This window comes from Taurulus bubalis (assembly GCF_910589615.1).
Source record: "Taurulus bubalis genome assembly, chromosome: 1".
In the NCBI taxonomy this organism is placed as follows: Eukaryota; Metazoa; Chordata; class Actinopteri; order Perciformes; family Cottidae; genus Taurulus; species Taurulus bubalis.
In genome coordinates, this window is record NC_136589.1 from 46,346,894 (window position 1) to 46,373,926 (window position 27,033).

The 27,033-nt window shown below is 41.5% G+C and overlaps 1 protein-coding gene across 1 annotated transcript; it reads left to right on the forward strand.

Annotated features, from left to right (window-relative positions):
* Window positions 1-8,305: 8,305 nt before the first annotated feature.
* daam1a (dishevelled associated activator of morphogenesis 1a) lies at window positions 8,306-25,642 on the forward strand (the record flags this gene model as incomplete). The annotated part of the gene is made up of 25 exons (XM_079231397.1): window positions 8,306-8,491; window positions 8,589-8,678; window positions 10,036-10,107; window positions 10,814-10,908; window positions 11,033-11,252; window positions 11,833-11,946; window positions 12,454-12,564; window positions 13,601-13,704; window positions 13,848-13,914; window positions 14,399-14,516; window positions 14,609-14,747; window positions 15,670-15,728; window positions 16,905-17,092; window positions 17,203-17,460; window positions 19,139-19,246; window positions 19,492-19,586; window positions 20,505-20,589; window positions 20,861-20,967; window positions 21,428-21,516; window positions 21,671-21,839; window positions 22,385-22,492; window positions 22,746-22,806; window positions 22,922-23,056; window positions 23,568-23,738; window positions 23,968-25,642. The coding sequence occupies 25 exons, from the start codon at window positions 8,306-8,308 to the stop codon at window positions 24,184-24,186; spliced, it is 3,168 nt and encodes a 1,055-aa protein (XP_079087523.1). The 3' UTR covers window positions 24,187-25,642.
* Window positions 25,643-27,033: the final 1,391 nt, after the last annotated feature.

Here is a 27,033-nt window from a genome sequence, read left to right on the forward strand (position 1 = left end):
AGGAATGTACTCACAGGAGATTATCTCACTAAACAAAATAAATGATATGCTTGTGCTGTGTTGAGGAATTTTATATAAAAATGTAAATGTTGATTAAATGACTCAGAAAATGTAATTATACAAGTCTTAACTGAGCCAACACAGAGTGATACAAGGTATTCTTCTTGTTTCTGGAAATATTGGAACAAGTGTCTGTATGTTTTTAACCACGAGTGACTTTTTAACTGCAATGATTATACCTGTGTCCTCGTATTGTATTACATTTTATATATTTGTTGCTACCCATGAGTCTGAAATAAAAGGAATATACATATGTATATATATATATATATATATATATATATATATATATATATATATATATATATATATATATGTATGTTTGTTTACCACAGATTATTTTCTGTAATAATCCAAAATCCAATAAAAATAAATATGGGGCAATTTCTTGAGATTCATGGGTTCTGAATGGAGCGATGCTCCTGAAAGCTGATGGACGAGGTTCTGATTCAAATACTCTTCAGATGCAATTTATTAATTATGTCGTCTCATTATCGGACATGACGAGACGCTGCACAGATATTACTGCCCCACCTCTCTCTCTCTCTCTCTCTCTCTCTCTCACACACACACACACACACACACACACACATACACACACACACACACACACACACACACACACACACACACAGCAGTGGGTGAGGTCTGGGCGTGACTGCTCCACCAGGAATGCAGTAGTGTGTGTTCTGAGCTCTCTCTCTCTCTCAGGCAGACCTGTCAGTTTCTCTGTACATTCCGTCTGACGGACGGAGACGTGATCGACTCACATGACCTCACGTTGACACGCACCGAGGAGGTGGAAGAGCAGAAGAGCCGGGAGCAGGTGCCGTCTGGGCAGATGAAGCAAATGAAAGGGGATGTGTGTTGCTTTTGGACTCCTGCAGGGTTTCTGCCAAACCTTTGAGGAAACCCCTGTCTGAACCGGCTCCCGTGACGTCTCTGTCTTGTGGATTTTGAGTTTGAGCTCTTTCTAATTGAACAAACTTTTTTTTAGGGCAGTCAGACAGCGGGCTCTGTTTGCTCTCCTCCAGCTCTACTGAAAGGGCCACAGGCGGATCTACGTTTTAGATTAGTGTCTTTGGAGTTGAAGCTTCACGTCAGCATCGCTGTCAGACTTTCATTCTATTTCTATGGATTATGTGAAGCATGTCAAATCAATCGTCAGAGGGAAATTCAGAGTATTCAACAGTTGGAGTGACAGTGGAGTTTGAGCTTGGCTGCCAGCAGAGCGAATGATCTCCGCTATAGATGTTCATCTGACGCCTGACCGCTGAAACACACACTTCTGGAGCTCAACATGGCATCTCACAGCACCGCATAGGAGTGGACCAAAGAGGTGAGAGAGCCGGGGTGATCTGCACAATGTGCTGACAGCCGGGGTGAGAGGTCGCCAACTTTTGTCAATGTGAATTGCCATTTTTAAATGTTGTTGTTAATCAGTGTTTCCCACATCAGCAGTGTCTTTTTATGACACCCCATCAAAATGGATTTGTGACTATATTCCATCCATATGGGCAACATTCAGAGCCACATTTAAAACCTATTTTACTCCCATAATCAGGACATTGTAGTTCTTTATGAGAGAAATATACAAGAAGGCTGCTGGTCTTATGAAAACCACATCTGAGTTGAAATCATTCTTCTTACCAACCTCCCACCAGTCGTGTTCATCAGCATCAGGCAACGACTACTGGCCAATCAGAGGCAGAGGAGGGCGGGTCTTTGTGGAATAAAAATCAATCAAACTAATTTAAATAACAGGCTGTGCAACTGCCAATGTCTGTGAAAGAGGCTCGCAGATAAGAGCTGCGGTCAACATTTCCAAAGGTATTTCCAAAGAACTTGCACACGTATTCTATTGTACCAATGGTTGAGAGCGCCGTCTTGTGGGTAGCAGAGGTACTGTCAAAGGGTTGATTACATTTAACGACACATTTTTGGTCATTTACAAGGTTAGTTATTTTTTATTATCTAAATGTGGTTAAGAATACACATTATTAAAAAATGTCAAATTAAATTGCATACGAGCAGTCCGGTTTGAGTATCACCACGCCAGCGTCACATCATCAGTAGAGACAAACGTGTTTCACTGTTAGCTAGCTAACGTTCCCTCGGAGGCAGCGACACAAATTGGTCAATTGTTTTTCAAGTAAAAACTGTTGTGGGAGAAACATGACCCTGGATAAATGAAATCCAGATTCATAATGTCAGACAGTGACACGTGAGGGTAAGCACAATATTTATTTTTGTCATTACAACCGACAGAGGTATATTTATACACATACACATACTTATAGCCCACTGTATTTTCCTACTTTTTTTTATTATTTATTTATTTTATTCTTTTAATTTAATTGGGACGTTGGACATTTGAAGTAGGCCTAAAAGGTTGAGAGCCTCCCACATTTGGGGGGAGTATTCAATTAATCCAAGATTTGGACCGCTATTCTAGTGGACCAACCCACATTGTTGTATTCGAGCATTTGTTAATAAACCGCCGCCATTTTGGGAACATAACCCATCCATTTAAATAGGATCTTCTTGGCCCCCTCCATCAAGGGATTTTTTTCCAAAGCCTCTTTATTTACCCTGCCTCCAGAGTTTTAACATGCGGAAATACGTGAAATACGTAAAATACGTGACACCAAAATCCCTTGATAGGTTCCCCAGAATATCCGTGTTACCGACCTCAGTTTGGTTCTTGTAAAATATATATTTGTGAACAGTTTTTAAAGATGTATCTTCGGTAGAAACCAATGAGCTTGGAGCTGAGAGCCACATACGGTCTGGGGGGAGTCCGAAAGAATGGAGAGACAGACTAGCTCATTGTTGGTTGTGCTCTTTTGATGGGATTTGTCAACCATTAATAAGCGTGCAGAGGGATTGCGTACCACAGACCTGGTTAGGGATGAGCTCACCAGGAGACACATGCCGTCTGCTTCCTGCTGATGGGGACGTGTTGGTAGCAGCCTCATCAACACGGCACAACAAGCTCTTATTAAACATTTACTGACGGCATCGTCCTTGAGTGAGTCAGCCGGAGGGGCTGCTGTTCTGTCACTGACCTCCGCGTGGTGAGAGAAAACACTTTCCCTAAAGGGTTCGATGGCATATTGATTAAACCCAGCGAACTCGAGGCCGATTGGTTCAACGGAGCGTCAGGGTGAATAATAACCCTGTCATCGATCTATACATGACATACACATTGCTGATCGTGATTGGAGTCCTGCAGCAACTATTGATACGCTTGAACACATTTACGTAACTGAGGCAAGGACACAGACTGTGGACATTGGCAGCTGTTAATCAGAATCAGAATCAGAAACCATCTATTTGCCAGGAATGTTTACACAAACGAGGAATTTTTCATGGTGGAAGATGCATAAACATTAGACATGAGACGTTAGACGTTAGACGTTAACAACACATGCGTGGACGTCAGTTGTCCGAGCTACAGTGCTTTGATTTACAGGTGTATATATTGTTTGTGTTGTCAGTGACTCAATCTGTCCAGCAATGATTGATGATGCAGAAAAAAACACAGTATGTTCTTATGTTCTGGTTCCCAGGGGACAGATCTTACTGACTGTGGGGATTCCTGAGCTTTTCCCTGTTAACAGTCATAAGGTGAAAGAGGTGAAATGCAACTTAGTACATTCACTCATATTGCTTGCTGTACTTTGTTTCCTCAAGTAGTTTGTATTTCCATTGATGCCACTTCATACTTCCTGTATATAGTCAACATACTAGCTTCTTTTCAGAGCTTTCCACCACAACTCAGGACCAGCTGTTATGGCAAGACCGAAGGTCATGTGATAACAAGTGAACACGCTTAAAGCTCAGGGTGGTAATCTTCAAAAACATTATTGATATGTTTGTTGAAATGCTCATTACATCCCGACAGCAATCAATGGATCAAATGATCTAAAATCCGGCATCTGTGGCTGTCTCAGGACTGGAATAAGCCCGTCCAATCATTTCATTCGACCTGGATGTAATGATTGGACGGGCTGCCTGGATGTGTGTATTCTGCAAGTTCACTCATCGCTCGCCACCGGAGTTTTCCACAAGCTGCTAGCTTAACAGCTGTGCTAACATTAGCTATGTTTTTGTTTTTAAGTTAATAATTTTGTGGGAGTGGCTCTTGAGGGAGGCCTGAAAGGGGCGGGCTCTCAGTGTTGCTGACTTGACAATCTTCTCACTAGCGTTTGGGGATAGTGCTGCTCGCTCTTTCATTGGAAAAGAGACAACATAATTTTTTTAAATCTAGCGTACTTGCTGGTTTCGCAAAGACCCGCCATTCATGACAACCCAGAAAACTCTCAAGAGTCTAATAACTCTAGAAAAAAAACAGTGAGTGGTTTCAAGATTACTCTTCCCAAGTTATAAAGAAATGCTCAAATGTTCATGCTCAATGCTCAATGAACAATTAACACTGACAGGAGGCATTGTGCTGGATAATGAGCACTTAAACTTAAAGCATATTAGCAATGGATCAAATGTAATGTGAGCTCACAGAGCTTCAGAGTGTCTTTCAGCTCATTGTTTTGGTTGTGCAGCTCTGTAACTCTCTTGGTTTCAATCGGTTTTCATTTAAAAAAAAAAGTGAAAGGTAGCAACAGCAAATAGCAGACACAGTTAGAGACTAGCTGGTGACCAAAGTGGAAAGAGAGAGATGTTTTCCCCCGGGGGCTGGTGGAAAACAAACCGAGTAACTTGTATTCATCATGTGGATGCTAATACGGCCCTGAATGGATGGCAGTGGTGCTTGTTTGGTAACACAATAGCATGATCAACTTTGTATTGACAAATTATGTGCTGTGACCCCAAAGTGGCCAACAAATACATGAATATAGGTTAAAGTAATATTTTAATTGTACAACTTTTACTTGTAATATATGTATTTTTTTAATGGTGCTATCTGAATACTTGGATAACTTGGTCTTACGCAGGACATGAACAGCGGTCTCTTTGTTGAAAGTCCTCAGTTGCTCTGAGTGTGTAATGCAGGGGTGTCAGATTATTCCCCCCGGGCCACATCAGCATCATAGTCGCCCTCAAAGGGCCGGTTGTAGCTGTAACACTATACATTGAACTACTCCCGAACATAATGTTAAATAACTGTAATTTAGGGTTTAGAAACCAACATTACTCTATCAAAGATCAAACTTAAAACAAAAGAAAATAACAAAGACAAAGATCAAACACATGTTATTACATTAACTTTGTTCAAAGCTTTTTTGTCACAGTTGAGAAGGACATAACTCTGGTCAAACAAATAATTGTCAGCAAATAAGAACATGCATGTGGTCTGGGGCACTGGTTCTCAACTGGACTGGGGCAGTGGTTCTCAACTAGTCTGGGGCAGTGGTTCTCAACTGGTCTGGGGCAGTGGTTCAACTGGTCTGGGACAGTGGTTCAACTAGTCTGGGGCACTGGTTCTCAACTGGTCTCGCTGCTGACTCACCATCCCTGAATGACCCGCCGAGATCCAATGCAAGGAACATTTTCAACTTCTCAATTTGGTTTTATGAAAAGATGGTGCAGTTTGGACCTGAAAAAGTACAGAATATCACAGTATGCCATTACAAAAAAAGCTAGTTAGAAATATTCCCTTTTACACTCAATTAAAAATCCAAAAGACACAAAGTAATACAACACATATAATCATTTTATAGCCTTTTTTAACAGACTCAAAAATGCTTTCATGCACAAACATAAAAAAAAGGTTGGGAATGAAGCAAACTATCACAAATAGTTCGGTGTGTAAACTCATGCAAGTAAAGTGTGTTGTAAACGCAGCATTGAGGAGTGTGAATAGACGGCACTCACACAAAAAAATCCCTGCAAAATAAAAGCACAAGATTTATTTTTTGCCCATGCAAAGGCATGCAGCCTTTCAAGCCGTCGCGGGCCACATAAAATGACGGGGCAGGCCTTGAGTCCAACACCTATGGTCTAATGGGACTCAGAGCAATTGGAGTTAGCTGAAAGCCTGGTGCGTCCCTTAAAGACACCACAGGGTGCCTCGTGTGAGTTAGGAGTGAGAACAGATTGACTCTGGACACAAGATAAGGACTGAAATGAAAATGAAAGCACATTGGGCCTTCTTAGAGTATTCAGCTTATCCTTTTGAACAACGTTTTAATGCTGTGTGGAACCTTTTGTGGAAGTGACAACTAGAACCCTAAAGGAAGGACACACCTGGAACGCAGTATTTTATTGAAAACCATTATTTCGTGGTGACATCTGGAACTGTCTCGGTAGCCTCAGGTAGAGGAAAGATTCCACCATTGCTCTCAGTCACTCACTCAGGGAATGTGGAGTCCAACAAAACCCCTTTCTAAATGTACTGCAGTTCTACATCCATCATGTCAACCTTTTGTCTCTGGACAGGAATGAGCCCCCCAGGATTAGCCATTGTAGCTAATAGTCGTTAGCTGGTTTGTTTATATGTGTGAGGCTGTGGGTCGCTGTCAACTAGCGCACACTTAAAACATTTAAGTTTACCTGGAATGACTCAACCTGCTTTCCTCTTGAATTTCGAGGAAGATAAATACCAAATTACGTTAGGGGGAAAACAGGGAAACGTGGATTGAAAACCAGTGTAGATATTAACATAATATTAAATATTGATGTATGTGTGAGTTGGCTTCAATGTTTTGTAACTAATGCTACACCTGCACAGACTCCCTGACCATCAGAGCTCTGTGTTACTGACGGGACCCAGCAGGAAACTGTTTCCGGACATTTTATTTTTCTATTTAAAAGCATTAAAATGTCCCGACCTGAATCAGGTTAAGCGTCACTTTCCACTGCGCTCGACTGTCCTCAACCAGGGCGACCTCTTCCTGCTGAGGGTGTGTCTCTGCCTGCCCTGTCAGTCGAGTCATCGTGCTCCACATAACTGCCCTGCCGCTCCTACGCCTCCCGTCAGCCCGGGCGGGCCTTAACGTCGCAGCCAACTTTCATTGACTGACAGGGAGACGATCAATAATGAAAAATTTATGAATGATTCCCTGTTTGAACCAGATTGGAATTAGTTTCAATTCAATTCAATTCAGTTTATTTTATATAGCCCAACATCACAAATACAAGTTTGCCTCGGAGGGCTTTACAATCTGTACACATGACATCCCCATCCCGGGACCTCAGATCGGATCAGGAAAAACTCCCCAAATAAAGATAGTAAAAACCCTTTCACAGGGAAAAAGGGGAAGAAACCCGGATGGACAGAAGCAATAGATGTCATGTGGCCAGAATGAATAACGTAACGGAGTTACAGCACATTCAATGAATGTGACAGAAATTATTCATATAATTTTTGATTATTATTGATATTAATAATTAGTGTCAAGAGCAGAGAGATGCAGCCAAGCCGCCTCATATGTCAAAGATGGATCTAGATAAGAGTGATGGTGAGGTTAGGTTGCATCAGGTTCAACATGGTGTGTTGTGCACTTATACGGTCCAGGCAGGTTGATGAGTCATGGTTACTGCATGTAATCACTCATACAGGTGTGCTGTGCTGGAAAGGAGAATTGTTTCATTGTTATTTCAGTTGTGTAAGTTTATACTTTAAGGTCTTTTGCTCATTTACTTCAACACATTTCAGCATCTGACTAAACATCTACACAAACGTAACATAATCGGTGGCATTAAATCAGCAACTCAATGCTGTCAGAATGATGTTGAAGAGTTAGCCTAAGTATTGTGTAGCAAGTGGCCAAGTGTGTGGGTGTGAAAGTGTGTGTTTGTGTGCATGCCAATTGGCAGAAAAGGGGGCGTGGCAGTGAGAGTGGCCAAAACAAAAAGGGTGCAACTCTCATCAAGCACCAAGGCCTTTTTTATTTTGGGTTAGCTTTGCCCATAATACTTAATAAGTATTATTTCATAACTCATTTCTTGTAGACACGTGTGGGAAGTGTGTGATTGGACGAACCCTAGCTTACTATTCTTCTATTTTTCTATTCTATCTCACTCAATAAACACTCTCAACAGCCATAACAAAATCCATTTGGTCCATGTTTTTAGGAATACAATGTTGTATGAATCAGGCGTATATGTATACGCAAATGTACAAATGAAATAACCAACTAACTTTCATAAACTAAGTGTGTCTAGAAAGGCAGTCTGTCCCGATGGTGGTGCCGTGCAGCACTAACCCCACTCTTCATCATTTGATTCCTACTTCGTGTTTCCCTCTTTAGTCAGTACTTCTGGTGACGCCCCAGCTGTAACCATGGGGTCCCGGGTGAAGCAGCCTGAGGGGCGTGGCCTGTCCTCTCTGTTTTCTTGCTGCTTCAAAGGAAGCGACCAACCACAGATCACCCACCCCCAAGACAACAGCAAGAGCATGGCCATGATGGAGCCCAACCTGCCCATGCCCCCGATTCAAGAGCTGGACTCCATGTTCGCTGAGCTGGTGGTGAGTCAGAGTTCCTCTTCAAACATCCATATTTATTCAGCAACCTTCTTCTTATGTTCCTCACTGTCCCTCTCCATCCTTCTGTCTTCTGTCCCAGGATGAACTAGACCTTACAGGGGAGCACAGAGCTGCTATGTTTGCTTTGCCAGCAGAGAAAAAATGGCAACTCTACTGTAGTAAGAAATTGGTAAGGAACTATAAGTACAACAGCCAGTTGTGTTGACAGTTTATGTATTGTGAGCTCTATGGTCGCTGCTTTTCTTGCAGGATTGCTACCACTAAAGCCTCCCAAGCTATATGCCCAAGCAGACGCGTACAAGGACAGCAGCAGATACGCGTATAGTCGTTCTGTCTACACGGGTTCCAGACATGCACCGCAGACCGCTACACTACTTGCAGCTGTGCACATCTAGACAAGTCTTTGCCGTCACAAGAAATTGGCGGTACATGGACGAGCCTGGCGGCAACCTCTGGTTCTGTTGAGCAGAGCCAATGCAGAAGTGTATTAAAACTTGCATTCTCTCGACTGAACAGCAGGGGGCGACTCCTCTGGTTGTATAGAAGTCAATGAGAAAATTACTCTACTTCTCTCTTGATTTATTCAAGTTTATGTCCCAATCTGTAGTTTCAAGTCTTCTTCAATACAGCATGATGTTCATTTAGTAAACGATGGTCCATTTAGAGTCAAACAGACCATAAAGCAGGATAAGCTTTAGGGCGGGGCTTACTGTGATTGACAGGTCGGTGCCCCCACCAGTGCCATATACGGCGTCTCTACGTCACTCCTCTGCATTCCAAATATGCTAACTTACGTTCATCGGTTGCAAAAAAAGCCAAGATGGCGACGGCAAAATGACAGAACTCAAGGCTTAATGGCAGTGCATAAACCAACGGGTGACATCATGATGACTTCGTCCACTTCTTACATACAGTCTGTGGGACGACCACAAAGAGCCTAGCACTCACCCTCTGATGATGACATGCATGCATACTCATGGGAGAAGTACAACTTACAATTACACGTAAATACCATCATACAAGGTGTTGCCTGAACATGGCTTACCTGTTATGTGTCCGTTTAAGTAAAATAAGTAAAGTAAATAAATAAGCCTGATCTCCGAGAGAGTTGAGAGCAGTGATGCCTTCCATCTAAGAAGACATTCGTGGTGTTGCTCTCGGTTGTTCAAAGGAGTTTGCGTGAAGAACGGCAGATTTTTGGGGTTCATAAAGTTAAAAGAATTGTCGACCTCAAATCATTTCAGAAGTTGTTCCCACAAATATTTAGTTTGAGGCATACACCACACCTTCAACAGTCTATGACTAGTATATGCGTGGCTTCATCAACATGTGATAAACCACGGCTGGACTCGTTCACCATCCTGTGTGTATTTCAAATCCCGATTCTTACAATTACAAATCCACACATTGCCATGTTCTCTATTGTGATAAGAAGGGCTAGTAGGACGACACGTGGATTTGTTGTCTCACATCAGTAAGTATATCCATGAGCCTGACCTGTGTGTCTGTATGTGTGTGTCTTGCAGGAGGCAGAGGAGAATACAGGAGCCACCAGATGGCCAGAGTATTACATGGACCAGCTCAGGTCCATGGCTGCTGTGAGTATTACATCCCAGCTACGGTTTATCTCTGGCCTGCACCTCGTTTAACCAGGACCTGTAGCTCGTGGTCAGAATCTTTTTATTTTTATCTCTGACTTTGTTCTGCCTACAATATTTACACTTTGCCACGTGGATAATTGTAATCAGACGCAAAAAAGGGGCAAATTGCACTCACCTGCTAAACTTTATGGATATGTTTGAACTGTAATGTCATTCACACAATATCTTTTGTAGCTCATGTGCAATTCATGCTGCTATCAGCGTTTACATCCTACTGTTCTAAGTTTATTCACAGACACAGACAGATTCATCAAAAATATGAAAATATTGATGATTTGATTACATTTAAACATGTTTTATTTTTTATTTTGTCTCCATCCTTTGTGTATCAACAAGGACATTGTAGATGACAATGCATATCAAACTTATTTCACTAGAATTTGATACATGGGGACTTTAACATGGATTGTTTTTCATGATAGACATTGTCATACATATATAGATATATATATATCAGCCTTTGAATAATTAATTAATGTTGATTTATATACCATTGCAGTTATTTGTAACTTAATGTCAGCTAATATCACAGAGTGCACTGATCCTACATTACAAACCACAAACATTGTGTTATCTGGGCCAAACTCTCTCTATCACCTGTAGTGAGAAATGATTTTATTTAGTCTGACCCCTCTCTTCCCAGAGGAAGACTCTGCTGGGACTGGAGGATGAGGAAGAGCAAGGAAGACATAAGATCATAGATGGTCTGAAGACAGCGCTGAGGACGCAGCCAATGAGGTGAAACTCCAGGTCTAACACACGCTTTCTGACATTTTGAGATTTCCCAAAGCTCCACTTCCCCTTCCTCTGTTCTGACCCAGAGAATAACTTTAACCCTGTGCCATTCTGACTCCCCCCCCAGGTTTGTGACACGATTCATTGATTTGGATGGCCTGTCTTGCATCCTGAATTTCCTCAAGTCAATGGACTACGAGACCACCAACTCTCAGGTCCACACCTCTCTGATCGGCTGCATCAAAGCTCTGATGAACAACTCGCAGGGCAGAGCTCATGTGCTGGGTCACTGCGAGAGCATTAATATCATCGCACAAAGTCTCACCACCGAGAGCATCAAAACCAAGGTACAGGTTTGGATTTTAGACATCTTTCCAATAGAGTCAAGGCACAGACCTGAGAGTACAGTGGCTTACACACGTCTTAAATAGAAGATGTTTGGACCAGTGACAGTATCCCACTATGAAGCAAATGATGGAAATCTAAAAAGAGAGAATGAAACTCCACAATACTGTTGAGGATTTGTAGCTGAAGGAACAGTCACTACAAACAACACACAGGATCAAATACTGTAATTGGCCTGTTGCTGATGACATGGAGAATGTGGTTGATCTTGTTAATCAGGTGGGCCAAGGAGGAGTTCCCCAAAAAGACCAGACAAAGAGACATGGTGTGCCCTAGAGGATCACACTAGTCATGACAAGAGGGCGAACAAATAAAGGGGACAAGGGAGCAAGGGAGCAAGCCACTGTGGCATGCTTCTAGTGGTCTTCTGGTTTTGTTCACCATGATCGTATTTTTGCCCAGATATTTTCGTGATTGTTTACCAACCTGGGTGGTAAACTCCTCAAGGTCCAACTTTAAAATCACTGTGTCCCAGTAAATAATCACAACCTTCTTCCTCCGCTCTTCTTCCTCTCTCGACAGGTCGCTGTGCTAGAGATCCTCGGGGCCGTGTGTTTGGTGCCAGGGGGCCACAAGAAAGTACTAGAAGCCATGCTGCACTACCAGAAATTTGCCTCGGAGAGAACTCGCTTTCAGGTCTGCTTTTATCTCATCTGAGTGTGCCACTCTTAATCTTCCTTCTAGAGACTAGGGACATTCAAGGATTCAAGGATCCTTCATTGTCCTCATGCAGCACAGGGATACGAGGAAATTCAGGTGTAGCCCGTCTGGCGCTCTGTCCTGCGGTGAATGATGTGGCCAGGTCTCTGTGGCAGGCTCAACGGTCACCGACCTCCCACTGCTTTCACCCTTCTTATTTTTCTACTACCGGCATCAGACTCAAAGTCTGCTGTACTTATCTGATGTAGATGAAAGTATTCTGTCATACTCCATTAGTGATGAACATGAAAAAAACAACTAATAGACCAAAATGACCCAGACCGTAACACGCAAAGCTAACATCTCCAGGCTTTGTTCCTATTACTTACTATTGAGATGCACTTTTCCGTGATTTTAATAATGCGGACCACTCACATTCATACATCAGATATCAGACTGAGAATGTTTTATAATGGCATAACATTCTTTGTCTTCTGTGTGCAGACCCTGCTGACAGACTTGGATCGATCCACCGGCCGCTACAGAGACGAAGTGAACCTGAAGACTGCCGTCATGTCCTTCACCAACGCCGTGCTGAGCCAGGGAGAAGGAGAGGTGAGGGCCTGAGGCCAGTAGCTCACTGTGAAACCTGATGAGTTCAGTCAACTCAAATAGTTTAAGGAAACCGATTGCCTTGAATCATTTAAGTTAAATAACTCAAATCTTTTTAGTGGAAAAAAAATGCTAACTCAACTCCTAACTCAAGTATTTATTTGTAGGTATACTTAATAAATGACTAGTACTAACTCCATTCTTTGCATTGAACTTGAAGCATATTCATTATTTAAACTTATTTGTAATGTTTGTATGAACTCAGATGGAATGAATTTATTTGAACCAATATGATTTTTTGACCACAACATTACACATAGGGCTGTGCGGTATACCGGTTCAATTTGAAACCAGTATACCGGTTTCAAATGTCCATACGGTATGAATTTTTTTGACGCTCTTCGGCAGGGAGCAACATTTATTTTTTCACAGCGGCCGGAGCTACTTATGTGTCATGGTTATAACTTTAATCATGGTTAAAACTTTTGTGATACATCAACAATTTTTAACACTAATAATAGTACTTTTATAAAATGACACCGCCGAACTGCATGCTGGGTAAAGCTCACCCTCTTCACAACAAGAAGAAACTCCATCGCAGGAAGAGACAGACCCTTCCGGTCTGCTGGTTGCAATAACAGTGTTATCGGATAGTACAGTGTATATTTCTCGGTAACCTCTGAAAAATCCAAGTGAAAAAACGCCAAAAAATGTAAATTTACAGACATCTGTCTTAAGTACTGTATCTTTATATGATACATGTTTGTATATATTTGCCTCTGTTTTTAGTTAATGCTCTGTCTAAACTCTCTTTAAAATTTTTCTACCTGTCTATTTTTACATATTGTCTGCCAAGAACAGGAGTACGATGATTGTATTTCAGGATTACAGGATATGCTGATGACATTATTGTCTTCCTTCCTGCTGGGGAATTAACTCCACATGGTATTGTTGTGTATGTGTATGTGTGTGTGTGTGTGTGTGTGTGTGTGTGTGTGTGTGTGTGTGTGTGTGTGTGTGTGTGTGTGTGTGTTTTCAGACCAGCCTGGAGTTCCGCATCCATTTGCGTTATGAGTTTCTGATGTTGGGCATTCAGCCGGTCATCGACAAGCTGTACTCCAATGACAACGCCACCCTGAACAGGTAGCTATGTCAGCTGCACCAGCAGGTGCTAGCATTGAACTAGCATGAGCTAACAACCAGGAAGCAGGACGGGGGAACATATTTGCACCCCGGCTTGTTTTGACTGTAAATTGCTTTCTGAGTTTGGTTGTTGTTGTTTCCAGACATCTGGACTTCTTTGAGATGTTGAGGAATGAAGATGAGCTTCAGATGTCCAAACGGTTTGATGCTGTAAGTCCAGTTTTATATCGTAAAGGTTTTCTATATATTAGATCCATTAAACAGCTGAGATCCAACATCTTTAAGGATGAAAAGACAGAACACGTTTTTTTTTTATTTTAAACAATGCACATCATTAGTTCTGACACACCACAAGTGGAATTTAATAGATTATTGGAAATCTAAGTAACACATCAAAACAAGTTTTACAATTATACACTTTTTCTTTCAGTGTTTTTTGTGATTTACAACATTTTAGTTCAATTTACTCTTTTTTTTAAATGTATTTACTTAATTTGTTCTCTTTGTGTTTTAAATATGTTCTGTTTCATTGTTAAGTACTTTTTAACAGTGTTTTGAAATCTGCTATCCAAATAAAGCTCATTATCAATATTATAAGTACGAAAGAGAAGTGTATTCTAGCGTTGCTTCAGAATAAAACACCCTTGTATCAGCTCATCTTCAGCATTGTATTTCATTTCGTCTTCTGCCTCAGGTCCATATAGAAACTAAAAGTGCCAGCCAGATGTTTGAGCTGATCAGGAAGCATCTGAACCACACTGCAGCCTACCCTCACCTGCTGTCTGTACTGCAGCACTGTCTCATGATGCCATGTAAGACTGGCTGCCTGCCTGCGACCCCCTTATTGACTTTTCATGTATTTCATTAATCTCCATCAAATGATCCCTGACATGTCTCTCTGCAGTCAAGCAGAGCAGCACCACTCTTCATTTCTGGGTGCTGTTGGATCGGATAATTCAGCAGCTGGTTCTGCAGACGGACAAAGGGGAGGACCCCGATGTGGCTCCTCTGGAGGACTTCAACGTCAAAAATATTGTACGCATGTAAGTTTCTGGGGTTTCTTACTTTGGGGCACGAGCGTTAGTGCTGCAAACTCTGCAGTTTGTAGTATTACCACATTACACAGCCAAGACTTTTAAAGGTTGCTCAATAATCTGAATGTAATACTTATAGCTCGAATAGTTATCCCACCAAATCTTAACCATTCTGAGAAAGACGGTGTCATATTTTAGCAACCCAACACTGATTTAAGTAGTTACCATAAACATACAGCTATCCAACACAATGCACCTCTTGCTGATGATGTAGTGAAGTCAAATGAATACATGAACAAAAACATTGTATTTATCCAAAAAATCTTTGCTTTGTAATTTTGATAAAATGTTACCTGAGAAGGGTATGTATGTGTATGTGTAACATGAAGCAACGCGTTCTCACTCCACTCCCAATACATCAGCTTAGTCAGTGAACCTACGCTTCAAATGGTGTCAGTCTTTTCAAAAGAAAATGTCAGTTTTCACAGAAAACAACTTTAGGTTTAGGCAACAAAACCACTTAGTTATGTTTCGGAGGATACCGTGATTTGGATTTGAATAAGTATGTTTGTTATAAAGTAAAGTAGGACATAGTGACGTTATGTAATTCTTTACCCAATGTCAAGAACAACGCTGCCTTTTGGTTTCACACGGGACATGGACACTGGTCTCCTGCGTAATAGTAATAAGGGATGTTCTTGCATAAAACAATCGACTCTGACCTACGAAAATAGAATTGTTTTTCTGTGACTAGTCCATTATTTGACATCCTTAAACATCTCAAGCCTAATTTAGATGGTGTTATATTTCTAAGTAATTCATTAAATAATTGTTGATACCTAAATTTTGAACCAAATCATATTTGAAAACTGTGTGTGTGTGTGTGTGTGTGTGTGTGTGTGTGTGTGTGTGTGTGTGTGTGTTTCTATAGGCTTGTCAAGGAGAGCGAGGTCAAACAATGGAAAGAACAAGCTGATAAAATGAGGAAAGGTAAACACACGCACTATATATGAATTATATAAAGGATTAGAACTTTGCAAATTGTTTACTGTACCACAGCGGAAATAGAGTTCTTGGCTGGACTAGTCAGTTTGATTAAAATATGTTTTCTTTGATAAATACTGCAGGTTACAAAAGAATATGAATGAACAATACAATAATCTCTGTATGGCTGTCATGACATTACAGATAATTACAGGTAATAACGTGGTAATAGTTGGGTAATCGTTTGATAATAAAGAGGTCATAATTAAGTGAGTAATGTGAGTAATAACCAGGTAACTTGGTTTTAACAATGGTAATATCCATGTAATACAGATTGAAATTGAAGTAACAGGGTAATAAGAGGACACATTTAAAGATGACAAAACCATTGAGTGATACAGTAACAATACAATGGTTATGTCAGTACAATCTTTTTTATAAAAACAATGGTAGTATTATGACATGATTAGGGTAATTATCTGCTAATAACAATGTAATATAGTTTGGTATTTTCCCAATAGTATAGGCTACTATCAGCATAATACCTGCTAAATCACATGGAAATGATTGGAACTTAGTCAAAATGTGTAACTAGCATATTATATTTAAATGATGTTCCAACCGTTCCCTTTAGTTTCAAGGTGATACTGCACAAATAATATGTTTAATGCTGGGACTTCTGTGCGACAAAATGCTAAACTGGCTGTTTTGATTGGATTTCATGGTAATATTAGATTAAATTAATCAAAAGGATGATCTGCTATCATTAAATGTGTGTCCCCATGTGTGTCTAATATTACACAGATATACCTATTACCTGGTTATTGCTTTGGTACTATTACTACTACCCCCATTACCATGTTATCACTGCTGTAGTGTGAAGTGCGACCCATTTCTCTTTTGCATTTTATTTAAGTCACCTTACAACAGTTTATTCTTTCAGCTTCACATGTTTCTGACTTGATCAGCTGGCTGGAATAAGTGCTTAGTAAGTGCTGGGCTAATTTCTATGCTGTGTAATCAACAAAAGGGTCCAAGCGCGTCACGCTAACACTCGTGGGGAACAAGTAAAGATGCAGCCCGCATGGCCGAACACTTTAATCGATTCAACCGTAGTCGGCAGAACTAACAACCTCCCGTAAGTCACCCGTCTCTGTCGGTCTCACCTTCCCTTCTCTCCAGAGCATCAGAACCTGCAGCAGCGCTTTGAGAAGAAAGAGCGGGAGTGTGAGGCCAAGAACAAGGAGAAGGAGGACATGATGGCGATGCTGAACATGCTGAAGGAGAAGCTGGAGCGAGAGAGCAACGACCACAAGCAAGCTCAGCTGCGAGTGGGAGAGCTGTCCGCTCGGCTGCAGCAGCTCAGCTCTGTATGTTCGCCAACGCCACCGATAGAAATGTTACCGATCACATCCCATCTCCACAATGATCTGGTCTTGGTCATCTGGTCATCACGGATGCAATTCTGTTGTCTTGTTAGACGTCAAGTGTTCCAGGAGGACCTCCCCTGTCTTCTGGCCGTCTCGTCCCTCCTGGCCTCGTCCCGGCCGGCTCTTCTTCTTCTCTTCCTCCTCCGCCGCCGCCTCCGCCTCCAGGAGGCCCGCCCGCTTTCGGCATGGCTCCACTGCCCCCGCCTCTTCCACCCGGAGCTCCACCGGGTTCTGTCCAGAAGAAGAAGAAGAACATTCCTCAGCCATCCAACCCTCTGAAGTCATTCAACTGGAGCAAACTGCCTGAGGTACACTGCTGCTACTCGTCCTGCTGCTACTGCCACTGGTCTAGTAGACCACTACACATACTGACATAATGAATTAACTTCTGCAGTACAACATATTCTCACTCCCATCTCTTGAATCCCACCGGCATGTCAGCGGCCCTACGCTTCATAACCAGCATAGGGCTGCTGCGTTTTTGGTCGGTTTTATAGGTTTACTTAGATATTTGATTCAATAAGCAACAGAAGCACTTGTTCAGGTTTTCTGGGTTTATTACGTAAAATAAGTAGTTCCAAAACATAGTAAAGGTCAGATAAGTCAACATTGACTCGAATGTCGGTCTCCTGGTTGAAAGTCCTGTGCTTGTTTGATCCATCCATCCCAAACCGCCTTCCTGCTCTTTATACTACATCACTTGTATAACTAACTACTGTCTAATACTGACATGGATGGTTTACATTATAGTCCGTGAAAGGTGCGTCTCCATACTGGTGTGTTTTCTTCTGTCTGTACCATGTAGCTCTATTAAAACACATCAGTGAGCCACACTGTTGCACTGGGTGACATGTTGCTTCATCACCATGAACACACACACTAGCTTGTTTTGCCTCAATCCCACATACACCGTCCTGCTGCTGCAAATACTCACTAAAGCAGTGGTTCTCAACCTTTTTTCAACCATCGCAAAGCATTTTTGGTTGAAAAAAAGATGTAATACACAACACTGTGTCTAATTTAATATAGAATATATACAATTCTGTTTATGTACTTACACTTATATGTTATTGAATATTTATTAAATAACAATTTTTTAAGGATTTTTGAATGAATGCTAATTTTAAATCGATTTTTTACTCACGTACCCCTAATTGAAAACCACAGCACTAGAGCACCAACCGTGGATTAATCTGCCGCTGAAAATAGTCCCCAACAAAAGACACAATGTCCCCCTGTTTTTAGTAACATTTGATAAAACTACAGTGACCAGCTGTTCCAGGAACCTTTTTCAACTCGACGAGGTGGAAACCTACTGTATGCTGGACCGTGTATGGTCAATTGTGGCCAAATCGTTGCACAGATAGCCACTGGTAAGGCACTCCTGGATATTAAATGTCCATCCTCAGCTGTCTGCAGTGCTCCCAGTGCTATTTGTTTTTAAAGTCCTGAATGATGTCTTCAAAGGAATACGTCACCTACAAATCAAGCATTTGTATATTAGTTACTGAACCCGCGTTACCTTGAATTCTTGAAGAAAACGTCTGTTTGTCTCTCATGTCTCTGAACGGAGAAACTAAACACAGAGAACGGTCTTGATGAGTTGAAACTAATTGTGTAATCCAAGTCTCATTTATGCGGTCGGATGTTCACTACTTCCCAAACGTGTGCATTTTCGCTTCAACTTTATTGATATTAACACATTGGACTGTGTGAGACTGTTTATGCTGAAGTTAGTTGATGAGACTTTCTGGCCCCTATCCAAAAATGAAAAACATATACAATATATTTGTGAGTGTCTTCAGATGGAACCAATGGGCTTGGAGCTGAGGGCCAGAGAGGGAAGTCAGACTGTATTTTCATTTGTTGGATTTATTGACATCTGACAGTCTTCTTTTGGAGTAAACAGCTTTCATCTCAGAAGACGTTATTTGAACCCTGAATAAAGATTTTGTTGACACGCACACACATTATTCTTTGTTTCAGAACCAGACCGAAGGAACTATATGGAAAGAGATCGATGACCTCAGGGTGTTTCAAGTTCTGGATCTAGAGGAGCTGCAGAGGACCTTCTCAGCTTACCAGAAGCCACAGGTAGCATTATATAACATAACTATGTTTATACATTTTTTGGGGCATCTAGTCATTGTGTCACAGACACTTCTCATTAACTAAGGAAGCGGTCAAGCCTTTTATTTTTATGGATTTTACTCTGTCTATGTTTTAAAACAGTTATCTCAAGATACTAGTATTGTCATGAATGGATTGTCAAGTTCAGATTATATTTTATACTGTACTACATTTTAGTTGCATTCTATAACTTTTCTATGTGCCAGCAGAAGGATGCTGAGGATGAGCAGGCTGTGAAGAAAGTCAAGGAGCTGTCAGTGATCGATGGTCGCCGGGCTCAGAACTGTAACATTCTGCTCTCACGGTCAGTGTGTGTGTGTGTGTGTGTATGTGTGTGTGTGTGTGTGTGTGTGTGTGTGTGTGTGTGTGTGTGTGTGTGTGTGTGTGTGTGTGTGTGTGTGTGTGTGAGGGTATGAATGGATGAATGAATGATACTACGACAGGAAGTCGCCAAAGAATGTCACTGACCTGATGGGCAGGTGGCACCTTGCTGTAGCTCCTCCCATCAGTGTATGATGAGTGCTTTGAGTGTTCGGAAGACTAGAAAAGAACGATTTGGTATCAGTATGAATTTAAGTGGGGTGTTTCATTTGTACAGTAACAGATCATCTTACTGCAGCTAATTTAAAATCTCAGATCATTCTGATTGTTGTTCAGAGGTTCTCCACAAAACAGGGGAAGTGTGACATTTTATTTTCTAGTGATTGATTTCTTAAAAACAGGTGAAAACTAAGTTCCCTTTCTCCTCGTCCTTGGGAAAAAAAGGTTTTGCAGGGGATTCTTTTATTGTCAGGATATTTTTTTAATTGTTGTTGTAATATTAATGTAATCCACAAGGGGCTGTGATCCCCACTACTGCATGTTCTGAATAGGGAAGAAAAGCACTGACTTGTGTGTTTAGAGTGCATGGAGGAATTCAAACGTTTGGTTGCCTATTTTCACGGATGAAGAATTATAATGAAGTAGCCTAGAACAAGTATCCTGCAATAACATTCAGACAGTGTGGTGGGGCATTTTGAACCATTTCCTGACAGTGAAACTAGAGTCCTCAGAGAGCGACGACATCAGAGACTCAATCCTCCATCCTTCAAAGCTGAACAAACTCCTCTCTGATAGATGATACATTTGCCCAAGGGAAAATGTATTGCATGCCCCGTGTAACGCATTGCTTTAGGGATTCATTTGAACTCAACCCCTGTATAACAACGTGAATGCACTGCAGGCTGAGGCTGACCAATGAGGAGATCCGCCATGGCGTCCTGTCCGTGGATGAGCAGGAGGACTTACCTAAAGACATGCTGGAGCAGGTGCCAAACATACACCGAAAGTAACACAATATGTTATATAAAACTACGCAGCATCATTTAAGCAGCAGATTTGGGGATAATATTGGACCAGTTCAGCCACTGGGATGCATGTTCCTAAAAATCTATGCACATTTTTATAGTTTATGTGTGTATGTGTGTGTGTGTGTGTGTGTGTGTGTGTGTGTGTGTGTGTGTGTGTGTGTGTGTGTCCGTGTCCGTATGTGTGTGTGTGTGTGTGTGTGTGTGTGTCCGTGTCCGTATGTGTGTGAAGCTTCTGAAGTTCGTTCCTGAGAAGAGCGACATGGAGCTGTTGGGAGAACACAAGCATGAGCTGGAACGTATGGCTAAAGCAGACCGCTTCCTGTATGACATGAGCAGGTACACACACACACACACACACACACACACACACACACACACACACACACACACACACACACACACATCGACATTTGCCGCATTAATTGGGCTCTGGTCGGGATGTCCTGTCCTTGAGGCTAATGTCTCTCGGGGCCGCTAGGTCGGCGCCGACGTCGTAAGCCAATCATATTCATAAGTTACACAAAACTATAAGTTTCTACAGTAGCCTAGAATGGACAAAACCCACATGTCTTGGCTTATACTGTAGCCATCAACTCAGTTCGCTTGAGCTAAATCACACGCTTGGCAGTCTGTAACCTCGCGGCTAGAGGCCTCCAAAATCCTACGCACTGTTCCTTTAAGGGTTTACCTAAAACAAAGACGTTTGATGCGTAGTTGGGTCTTATGTGAGCCATAGTTCCTCCTGCTGGAACAGTTACCAGTGACAATGTTTCGCTGTCTAATCTGTGGCCTCCAGCATCAACCACTATCAACAGAGACTCCACTCGCTCTACTTCAAGAAGAAGTTTGCTGAAAGAGTGGCTGACGTCAAACCTAAAATCAAAGGTAGGCTACTCCCCAAGAGTATTTATCTTCATTTGAAGACTAAATTCTGTTTTGGAGGATGTTTTTTTAAGATATTGCATTATGGATTGTAAATGCCATGCATGGACATATATACAGTATATATGACACTGCGTCCTCGTCTCTGTGGCCTCAGCTCTGAGTCTGGCGTCCAGGGAGGTGGTGCGGAGCGGGATGCTGCGGCAGCTCCTGGAGGTGGTCCTGGCCTTGGGGAACTACATGAACAAAGGGCAACGGGGGAACGCCTACGGATTCAAAGTGTCCAGCCTCAACAAGATAGCGGACACCAAGTCGAGCATTGACAGGTACACTTCACGACAGAGCTGTTTTTATTTTTACAGCAGTAGGAAAAAACGGAGGATAATAATCTGCTTATAACACTGTATCATCATAAGTGCTCATAAATATCCATTGTGCTTTATAACACCAATCATAACACATTATAAAGCATTTTATAATGACTTACATGGTCAAGTACCATAATACTTCACTGACACATGGATCCTTGTGTATTATAATTACCATAGTTATGATACATTAGAATCTTTTCATAATGCATTATAATCACTGTTATCATGCATTATAATGTGATTACTCTAGGGGGGCGTTTAGGTAATTCAATTCCTGATGTATGGGATGAAATGATACATTAAAAGCTGATTATAAGTCACTGTAATTGGTCATCATTTGCTGAATGAAAGATAATCAAGGAAAAAACATGAAACATTGTAAAAAGGAATTTAATTGTTTAACAGGTCATAGAAATCTGACACAACTGAATGATGAACATTTACATTTTACATTTTTTCAAGTTGATGAGGAGCCTGCTGAACTTGTTGTGTGTTTGTAGAAATGTCACTCTGCTCCACTACATGATCACAGTACTGGAAAAGAAGTACCCCAAGGTGGCGGCTTTCAGCAAAGAGCTGCAAAATGTGCCAGAGGCGGCCAAGGTCAGGTAAGAATGAGCGGAAGCCCTTTAAAGATATTGTCAGCCTGGTTTAGTCGTATTGATAAAAAAAATTGAAGCCTTTGTACCAAACCTGGCAAAACTCACTGTTACGACAGGACTTGTGGAAGCTACACCCTGATACTGTTGACCCCCCAAAAAATAGTTCCAAGTTCTGACTCACACAAATGTCCCCAAAAAAATTAGAAATGTTAATTTCATGTCATGTTACTCATCTCCACCCTCCCATGTGTCTCTCCAGTATGACAGAGTTGGAGAAGGACATCGGCAATCTGAGATCTGGCCTGAAGAGTGTTGAGGCGGTGAGCAAGCTCAGAATTATTTGGCTTTCATGTTTGATCGTAAAGCCATTGAAGCAACAGACACATATTATTCACACATGTGATGATCAGTGAGTGTGTGTTCGTCCCTCTCCAGGAGCTACAGTACCAGCGGGGTCAGTCCCCTCAGGGTCCCGAGGATAAGTTTGTCCCCGTGGTCAGTCAGTTCGTCACCGTGGCCTCCTTCAGCTTCTCGGATGTAGAGGAGTCGCTCAGTGAGGCCAAAGAAGTGGTGAGTAAAACCGATCATTGTTATTCACGTTCATTCTGTCCCGTTCCAAACTGAATTCATGGGTCCCAGACGGGGCTAATGAATGAAGGACCTTAGTAAGAAACGATTGTTTAGCTGTCTAATCTTCCCTACAGCTTTTGCGGTGGAACCAGCCCCGATTCCAAGTTATTCTGTGATCACCGCCACAATCTATCTTTTAAATTATGCGTTAGCTCGTTTGTCCTAGAGTGTTCTGTGCTGGGAGAGGAATGATTCACATGAATCAGCTCATCAGACGCCATTCGGATGAGGACATTTTCATTCACGGTGGTCGCAGAAAATCAAAAAAAATCAAACCTATTCCAAAAACTTCAATGCTGGACGGCGGTTTCGTAGTCGGTTCATAAACGTGATTGACACAACGGATGAAAAATACAAACTTGGTGTCCAAAGGCGTGAAGCAGTCTCAGACAAGAATGTTGCAACTGACCAAATGATCACCTTTCGCAATCATGTCTCCTGTCTGTCGAAGTTTGTAAAGGCCCTGAGACACTTTGGAGAAGACTCGTCAAACCTGCAGCCGGACGCGTTCTTCGGGATCTTCGACACTTTCCTCACAGCTTTCTCAGAGGCCGAACAGGACAACGAGAGGATGGCCCGACGCAAGGAGGAAGAGGAGAAGCGGGCCCTCGTGGAGGCACAGGTTAGGAGACATTGTCAGAGAGAGATGTAGTGAGTTTTGATAGGATGCCAAATGTATTTGAATGGTCCTTTACCAGGAGTCTGAAACGTACTGGTGAGATGAATAACAAGTCACTGACATGGCCCACCCACTTTCTCTATGTCCATGTAGTGATGAGCACCTCATTCATAGATCAGTGTAGAGTATTTCCATTCGTCCTGTCCTGACCTCTCTCTTTCCTCTCGTTCAGCTGAAGAAAGACCGGGAGCAGAAGTCCAAGAAGGCCAAAGCAAACGAGGAAGAGGGGGGCGGTGAGTTTGACGACTTGGTGTCTGCTCTGCGCTCCGGAGAGGTGTTCGAAATGGACATGTCCAGAATGAACCGTAGAAAACAGAGGAGACATAACTTGGTCGACGGCGGCCGGGAGAGACCCGGGACAGAACTGAACCAGCTGGATGACTCAGTTTGATCTCCGAACGTGTTGTGTCGCTGGCACCAACAACCGCAGACCCTGGAGCGGTCTGAAACTTCAATTACCCTCTGTATCAATGTGTCTGATGTAACGTAATGAATGTATTTGAATGCACCTGAATGTATCTGAATGTATGGCCCTGAAGCCAAAAGTAACAAAAAGACAGATGTTCTCAGATAGCAGTCAGTCATTATGGTCTGATAATGATATCCTTGTATATTTGCCCATTTTTGCACAGCTCTGAATCTGTTGGTTTATCCTCTAAAACATACACTGATCAATGTACTGATCAAACAATCAAATTGTTACTACATCCTTTTTTTTTAATGCCAGTTTGTAAATATCTACAATTATATTCTGCAATAGTTGCATTTATAAAGATGTATTCCTCGATAATATTTACAATAGTTTCGAACAAAAAGCTTTTTACTTTTGGGTGTTGATTACGTTTCTTACAAATAGATCGTTATGATTGTTCTTCTCTAACCAAGGATCAGTATTATCATTTGACACGGGTATACAATAGTGGGTGAAATGATGACGTGTAGTATTTATAACAAGGCTTTTTCAGCAGCAGCCTGAGCTTGTCCACAGATCAGAACTGGCATTGTGGCATCAGCCCAGTAACCAGGAAACAATGTTGACATTGATACGTTGAATGAGGACTTATTTCTTTCTGAATATGGACGTTTTTGCATTCAGGCAGAGTGAGTGACGTATTACAGAGAACTATTCTTAAAGCAAGTGATGTAGTAAATGGAGCGGCCATAATTGAAAGTTAGTGGTATAATAACTAATATTGAGTATAAAGAGTGAGCAATAGCTGGTCAGTGTGTTGGGTCATTGATCCAACTTGACAGGGGAAGATGGAGGGACCACGATGGCGATCAGCCTTCATTTATTAAGGTGTTGTGGTTCTTAAGTTATTAAGGTTATTGTTTGTTCAACAAGAAATAAATGCATATAAAATACATCAAAAGTTTAATCCAAACAATCGCAATCAATTGCAGTGACATTTGTCGATATGATCTTCTGTTTTCAATCCCTCCAAAGTTGGTGCGGCCTTGATATTTTGTTACTATATTTGCCGGTCTGGTATGTTTGAGGTGAATTGGTAAAAACTTTGGGAAATGAGTGTGTACGTTTGGCGATCAAATTTTGTGAATTTTTGTTGTTGCTTATTTGAACAATGAGTTGATATGCTGCGTTTGAGAACTCTATGAAGGTTCTATGTAGGACATACAGAACCACCATATGTTGCATTACAGAACCAGCTTCTGAGACTACAAGAAATGTGGTTGGAATATTGATTTTTAAAGTATGGAAATATTTTAGTAACATTAGTAATGTATTCATCTTGGTGAGGAGATCATTCTTTTATCTGCTGAGTGACCGAAATCCCTGTAATATAATGATTAGCCTGCTACCTATATTTAAATAAAGATATATGTGCTTAAAACATCTTGGTCATTTTGTGTCTCTTTGAAGTTTTGTGTCACTTTTAATTTGTTTTGGGCTTTTTGGAGTCGTTTAATGTCTCTTCGTAGTTATTTTGTTTCTCTTTGTGGTCTTTTTGTGTCACTTTTTAATTGTGTTGGTCTTTTTCTAGTTGTTTTGTGTCTCTTTGTAGTTGTTGTTTGTGTCCCTTTGAGGACACAAAGTCTCATAGTCCTTGTGAGTCTCTTTGCAGCTGCTTTGCATCTATTTGAAGTTGTTTTATGTTTCTTTACAATCAGTGACATTTTGTTGATGACCCCTCGACACTTTGGGTCTCTGTTCCTGTGCCGAGTAGGCCCATTCAGTTATCTACCCATGCCTGGAACACACCAAGGAATAGACCCCGTTTGTATTGCTTTGATTTTTAGATTTATTTTAATCTATGGCAGATAGAAACAATAAATGCATTGTTAAAAACAATGCTTTGGGTCTCTGCAAACGGGAATGATGGACATGTTTATTTGCACACTGAGCTGGAGAAGTGCAATCCGATCACAAGTGGTTAGTCAGCATGTGGAGACGGCATGTGTGAACGGATGTACTTAGAGCTGTCCACGTGTGATTGGATTACCCAAGCTGCATGTAAATGCCAAGTCTGAACAGGGCCTAAATCTCTTTTTAAAGAAGGCGAGGGCCAACAGTTTAAAAGGGAGGGACGCACATGTACCACACAAACGTGTGACTTGCACATCAACCAAAAACACAGAATAGAGAAGCTCAGATTACAACATACCAGGAGTGTGATTCAGGACGCCATCACTCCACTATATCTTTACTTTGCAAATAGTTGTTTGCTGCTATACTAATGCTTACAAGTGCATATATAGAACTTGTAACTCATTGGACGTCGGGTGTGTAGATTGTGATCCACTGATCCATCTTTAAGGCTGCCTGTATCCAACTCTGTCTATGTTGAGAATGTGGCCTTTCAGTTGAATGGCCTCTTAAATTGAAAATGGCTCTTAACACACACGCTCCTTTATCTGGGAGCATTTACATAACAACGTGACATTTATATTCAGAGACCTCAGAAGTTCAAGAGGAATCCCGAGGAATCAATGTTTCCAAATTGTCCAGATCTGTCCAAAATGAATGTTGTATTGTTCTATGTAGAATATTCAGACTCTTTGATTTAATGTAAATATTCAATGTAATGCTAATTCTGTCTGTTTAAAATGTGACATTTCTAATGTCAGTATAAGTGGGAATAACAATCTACACTGTGGTTTTCTTCTTTGTCATGTTCTTGTTTTTTCTTTCTTTAAACTAGACTTAAATTGAAGTGGTAGAACAGGGACTTTAAACATAATAATAATACTGTAAACATTTTGCAATGACTGTATAACC